The sequence below is a fragment of the Diaphorina citri genome, unplaced genomic scaffold (genome assembly GCF_000475195.1).
Source record: "Diaphorina citri unplaced genomic scaffold, Diaci psyllid genome assembly version 1.1 scaffold2046, whole genome shotgun sequence".
Lineage (NCBI taxonomy): Eukaryota > Metazoa > Arthropoda > Insecta > Hemiptera > Psyllidae > Diaphorina > Diaphorina citri.
The window spans coordinates 32003-38803 of NW_007379471.1; the positions used below are offsets into that span (position 1 = coordinate 32003).

The 6801-nt window shown below is 40.5% G+C and overlaps 1 protein-coding gene across 1 annotated transcript in view; it reads left to right on the forward strand.

Moving 5' to 3' along the window:
* LOC103518028 (glutamate receptor ionotropic, kainate 2-like) overlaps positions 1-6801 on the forward strand; it is a gene marked incomplete at its 5' end in the record, with an annotated part of 40900 nt that overhangs the window by 25901 nt on the left and 8198 nt on the right. Inside the window, 7 exons of the mRNA XM_026829940.1 lie at positions 211-262; positions 1626-1726; positions 2429-2626; positions 3319-3423; positions 4188-4292; positions 4725-4996; positions 6319-6536. Coding sequence (XP_026685741.1) covers positions 211-262; positions 1626-1726; positions 2429-2626; positions 3319-3423; positions 4188-4292; positions 4725-4996; positions 6319-6536 — 1051 coding nt within the window. The remainder of the gene's footprint in view (positions 1-210; positions 263-1625; positions 1727-2428; positions 2627-3318; positions 3424-4187; positions 4293-4724; positions 4997-6318; positions 6537-6801) is intronic.

Genomic DNA, 6801 nt, shown 5'->3' on the forward strand with positions numbered 1-6801 from the left:
CTAATATTTTGTTGCATGTTGCATACCCACATTGTTACACGGAGTTCATACAAATTTGCACATGACAATATTCTGCTTTTCCGTCTTCTTCCTGCTCTTCTTCTTCTCCTTCATTTTCTTCTTCTTCTTCTTCTCCTCCTCCTCCCCCTCCTCCTTTCTTCCTAAAAAAATTTGAGCAAAAAATGTTTCTTCCACAAACTATGTTATCAGTTTTCGAATTCCAAGATGGCTGCCCAGTTGATGTATTTCCCCCATGACGAGAGTCAGACGAAAAACGCCGACCCCGTCTGAACACGGGAAAAGGCGAAAAAAAATCCTAGTGAAGGGCTAGCGCCCTCCTTAGTAGGTAGGTACATGCGTAAATTCCTCTGATCGTAGGTAGGTAAGTGTACTGAACAGATCCTACTGCGATTAGTCGAATGATAACACCCGATAGTAATTAGCTAATTTAGTTAGGCATGACCATTACTAACTTACTTCATAAAAAGTATACCTGTTTCTCTTCTAGAAAACTATCGGTGCATTCTAAATCTAACTATCTAGGTATTTGGTACCTATCTAAAAGATAAGAAAATCTATAGATCATCCGCCTGACTGTATATTTCTGTAGAGATTTCTGTGAAAGTGACTTATCTACGAGCACCTACTTGTTACCGCGAAGAAAATGAATGTCTGCAGGTTTGTAGAATGAACAGGGGAAGAAAAATACCTCAACAAGATGAGAAGGATAAAGAAGAAGAGGAAGAAGAAGAAGAAGAAGAAGAGGAAGAAGAAGAAAGAGGAGGAGGAGGAATGAGGGAGGTTTTTGAAGAAAAAAAGGGAGAGAAATGAAATTACACTTAGTGGATTTTTTTCTTCTTTCAGTAAGTGGGTGCAGGTAGCACTTTGCTTTACAATATTTGAGAAATATCCAATTCTCCCTCCTTTATATCGTATTCTTTTGATTCTTTATGTAGATACGAGGTACCTATCTAATATCTATAGATAAACTTGTTTCTTCTCCTCCTCCTCCTCCTCCTCCTCCTCCTCCGTCTTCTTCTTCTCCTTCTTCTTCTCCTTCTCCTTCTTCTTCTCCTCCTTCTCATTCCTCTCCTTCTTTTCTTTCTTCTTCTGCCACCCTAGTGCTGTGCTGTGCTATCCATACGTATTGATTATTTTCTCATTGACTGTAAAATTGGACTCAAAGAGGTAGGTAGGTACCTACTGCATACTTTCTGATTGCTTGATTTGATCGGCTAATTGATTGAGAGCTTTCCATTCAGTTGAAACTCTTCCGTAAAAAAAAAAAAAAAAAAAAAAAAAAAAAAAAAAAAAAAAAAATTTTTGGGAGCGCCACAAGACCATCAAACCCCTCGGTACAGGTACGCCGCTACAACAACAACAACAACAACAACAACAACAACAACAACAACAACAACAACAACAACAACAAGAACAACAACAAAAACAACAACAACAACAACGACGACATTGATAGTACCTACTGCTACCTACTGCAAAACTTTTTCTGGGCTTCAAGCAGTTAAAGCAAATAGTGTCCTTGATCAAGTAGGTCTATTAACTTCATGTTGGCTATGGCTATACCTATTGACTATGAATATCATCTATTGTTTTCCATTTTCCAGGTGGAGTGTTCGTCGTGCTGCTATGTGGATTAGCCATCGCCATTATGGTGGCCATCTTTGAATTCTGCTACAACAGCAAGAAAACCATGCGCTCAGACTGTGTAAGTTGCCAATATGGACCATGGAACACATATAAAACGAACTGGGAATAAGATTTCCATGTTATACGTACTTCTCTACCTACATATATTTAGTTAATGAGGTACCCTATCCCATGGGATATGGAACACATATTTAACGAACAGGGAAGTGTCCCATATCCTTAAGTCCTATATCTGTTAATGGGCTATTACTACCCCTGTTACAGTTTTACATTTTATTTTAAGCTAAATATTTTTATCTCGTTTAAACGACTGCGATTCTACTCTCTGCTTAGTTTCCTGTTTCCTTCTCTCTCTCCCAGCTGCTTACTCTCTTTCTCTCTTGCACAACTCTCTCTCCCAACCTTTTTCCCCCTCTTCTTCTTCTCTCTCTCTCTCTTTCTAGCTCTCCCTCCGTCCTCTCTCTTTCACTTCCTCCATGTGTGTGTCTCTCTCTCTCTCTTAACTTCTTACTCTCTCCTTCTCTCTCTTCCTCTTCGTTCTCTCTCTCACTCTCTTTTCCTTCCTCGTGTTCTCTCTCTTTCTCTACCTCCTCCCTTTCTTTTGCGACACTTTTTTTTAGAAACAAAAATCTTTTAGCGACACCCTGGCTAACCATTTAGAAACTGGAGGAAAACACGTTGGAAATCACTGCCATCTATCTACCACATAGGTAGGTATTTTCTTCTTCACTAATTTGTCTCCCCCATGTGGTGTTCACAGGCCACCTCCACCCGGATAGTTGGCGGCATCTGGTGGTTCTTCACCCTCATCATCATTTCTTCCTACACCGCCAATCTAGCCGCCTTTCTCACAGTAGAACGTATGATTACGCCTATAGAGAATGCTGAGGATTTGGCAGGACAGACGGAAATCTCCTATGGAACCCTGGAGAGCGGATCTACCATGACGTTTTTTCGGGTATGGGGCATTGACCACATTACCTACCTACATTTTTTTTTTTTTTTTTTTTATTTTATACCTCCCATGAGACATAAAAGCTGCACTTTCATTTGAGGAGATCTCGGAAAGAAGGGCCAGGTTTTATACTGATGTGTTCTATTGGAAAATGGCCGGTCGTTCATATACTTCTCGGTTTGAGATTTTTGAAAGACGTTTGATAGAGGGAACTCTAACTGCTAAGGTCTTGTCGTCCCGAAAGCGAAGAGAGAAGGAAGTCAGGATAGGAGAAAGTCAGGCTTTCTGATAAAGAACCTTAAGAACTTTATGTGTATGATAAAATCCGCCCTGGGTGGGAATCGAAACCGCGACCTAGCGCTTACAAGGCTAGTAGGTAGATGGAGGGTAGTTCCATGCGAGCTAGGCTGGCTGATGTTTTTTTTTTTTTTTTAAGAGGTTTGACAGAGGGAACTGTAACTGCTATGGTCTCATCGTTCCGAAATCGAAGAGAGAAGGAAGACAGGATAGGAGAAAGCCAGCCGTTCCGAGAACGAACATTATCCGATCAGGATAAAATCCGCCCCGGGCGGGAATAGAACGCGCCGCCTAGGTGCGTCCTTTAAAAATTGCTACTAGTCAGAAATTATTTGGCGCTTTTTTATGCTTTTTTTATAAATACATTATTAATTTTTTTTTCCTTTGTTCTCCTCCAGAAAGCTGACCTGGCTGTCGGATCAATGACAATCAACTATGCGCGAGAGAGTGTCATAGACTTTACCAAACCTTTCATGAACCTTGGAATCAGCATACTCTTCAAGGTGAGTAACTATTCAATTCGACGGTTCTAAAGCTTTTTTTTTAAACAATATTGTGGGAATGAACGTCGAAAAGTGATACTATTCAAAACCTACACTCTACACTACAGTCTCAAATACCAAATATGGTACCTCTTAGAAGTGAGAATATTAACAATAGGTACAATGTGTTTTAACAATACAATAAAAATTGAATTGAATTAAAAAAAAAAAAAAAAAATGTTTGGAGAGGGGAGGACATATCACTCCGGATTTGGCGATTTTGTTCGCGGATTTGGCGATTATGGTCGCGGATTTGGCGATTTTGTTCGCGGATTTGCGATTATGTTCGCGGATTTGGCGATTATGTTCGCGGATTTTCATAAGAGTGTAGACCTCAGTCTAAATAATTTGCACAGTTTGACATGGTTAACTTTTTTAAAATCGAATAGATCATTACACCGACATCTTTCGCCCCTTCTCACCTCCTCTTAGATACCCACCAATACAGATCGGCGGATCCTCAAATTCCTGGCCCCATTGAGTGCGGATATTTGGCTTGCTGTTGCCATGGCAACGATCTTCTTCGGTCTTCCATTATTGTAGGTAAGAGGTATTAAAGTAAATATTTGTACAAGTAGGTATATAAAGTGGGCATTTAACCACAATGAGCTGAGAAAATCTGGTGCGTCCTTTAAAAATTGCTACTAGTCAGAAATTATTTGGCGCTTTTTTATGCTTTTTTTATAAATACATTATTAATTTTTTTTTCCTTTGTTCTCCTCCAGAAAGCTGACCTGGCTGTCGGATCAATGACAATCAACTATGCGCGAGAGAGTGTCATAGACTTTACCAAACCTTTCATGAACCTTGGAATCAGCATACTCTTCAAGGTGAGTAACTATTCGACAGTTCTAAAGCTTTTTTTTACAATATTGTGGGAATTAACGTCGAAGAGTGATACTATTCAATACCTACACTCTACAGTCTCAAATACCAAAATATGGTACCTCTTAGAAGTGAGAATATTAACAATACAATGTGTTTTAACAATACAATAAAAATTGAATTGAATTAAAAAAAAGAATGCTTGGAGACATATCACTGTAAAGATGTGTTCACACATAGTCGACGGCCATCAGCGTCGATCGATGCGAATTTATTGCGAATCGATGGTCGATCGACGGCCGGTCGACTATGTGTGAACACATCATAAGAGTGTAGACCTCAGTCTAAATAATTTGCACAGTTTGACATGGTTAACTTTTTAAAATGGAATAGATCATTACACCGACATCTTTCGCCCCCTTCTCACCTCCTCCTAGATACCCACCAATACAGATCGGCGGATCCTCAAATTCCTGGCCCCATTGAGTGCGGACATTTGGCTTGCTGTTGCCATGGCAACGATCCTCGCTATCTCAACTCTCTCTTGTGTCGCTCGCCTCTCCTACATATCCAAGCCGAGATTCGCGAGCTCGGGCGTTTTCGGAAACAATCGGAATTTTCCGGATAATGGCAACGATCCTCGCTATCTCAACGCTCTCTTGTGTCGCTCGCCTCTCCTACATATCCAAGCCGAGATTCGCGAGCTCGGGCGTTTTCGGAAACAATCGGAATTTTCCGGATAACTTGTCCGATAGTCGGGTGTTTACGTTGTCCAATTGCGTGTGGTTCGTGATGGCGGGGATTCTCAGACAGGATGCGGGACTGAGTCCTCAGGTGCTGACACCTAGTGGTCTGTTCGTGAAACTTGGCACTTTACACTTCCCAAATGATGTGATTTGGGCTACCATCTATACGTAGCTAGTGTCATGCACTCAATGAAGTTCTTCAAGGAAGCTGCATTGTGATTGAATGAAATGTCTACTAGAGACATATTGATAGATTCTGACGTAACTTTGTGAAGATTCATCTTGAAAAGAAGAACACAAATAACTTTTACTCTTCACAGTTGGGGGAGTAAATGATGTGATTTGGGCTACCATCTACGTAGCTAGTGTCAATGAAGTTCTTCAAGGAAGCTGCATTGTGATTGAATGAAATGTCTACTAGAGAGTCTAGATAACTAGTGTGTAGTACTTTGTGAACAAATGATGTGATTTGGGCTACCATCTACGTAGCTAGTGTCATGCACTCAATGAAGTTCTTCAAGGAAGCTGCATTGTGATTGAATGAAATGTCTACTAGAGAGTCTAGATAACTAGTGTGTAGTGTGCATACTGACGTAAATTCATTTTGTTCTCTAACTGTACCTATAGCTATGTAATTTATAGCTCCTATCGTAGCATGCTGCTGGGATCAAGGATGACTAAAATTGAGCAACATTTAATCTTCTAAAAAAAGTGCTGAAAAATGTGTTTCACTTCTCGCATGATTCTGATCTTGAGCATTCTAACATCTAAAATAGACTGTTTCTCTCTGAGTCTAGATAACTAGTGAGTCTAGATAACTAGTCTAGATAACGAGTCTACTAGAGAGTCTAGATAACTAGTGTGCATACTGATGTAAATTCATTTTGTTCTCTAACTGTACCTATAGTTATGTAATTATTTATAGCTCCTATCGTAGCATGCTGGGATCAAGGATGACTAAAATTGAGCAACATTTTAAATTTTCTAAAAAAGTGCTGAAAAATGTGTTTCACTTCTCGCATGATTCTGATCTTGAGCATTCTAACATCTAAAATAGACTCTCTCTCTCTCTCTCTCTCTCTCTCTCTCTCCCTCTCTCTCCCTCTCCTCTTCCATGTCTCTCTTATTAATAGAAAAAAAACACCTACTGTAAAAAATGCTAATGAAAGGTGTACAGAATCATCCAAAAAGCAAATGAATTCCTCTGGCAATCTACTAATCTTTTGCCTGTATACTATTAGATGATTAGATATTTGCACGCATACTTTCTCTTCCTGCCCTCAAGGTGTCCACGACGTGAGTCCACCCGGCTGTTCTCGCCTCATGAACCCTTGGCTGTCGAACTCTCGCGTTCTAGTCCTGGGCCGCTTACATCCCTGGTATCCATCACCATGTTTATTGTGGGCTCGGTTCTCGCCCATACGAGTGTGCATAACCTCCACCCGTGTGATGTGACAATGATTTGGTTCGCAGAACCCAGTTTCTCCATGTCCAACGCTTCTGGTTTACGATCCGGTTCGCTTATGCAACTAAGGGCTCGCTGATCCTAAGGGAATGTACTAAAAAAAAAAAAAAAAAAAAAAAACAAGGTTGAGAAGTTGGTGAGTGGAAGGGTCAATCCCAAAGCGATCACTTAGGCGATTGACGAGTCAGACGGAAAACGCAACCCGTCTGGAAACACGGGGAAAAGTGCGAAAAAAAATCTATGTGAGAGGGCTAGCGCGTCCTTAGTTGTATGTGGTGGTAAATTCCTCTTATCGATAGGATA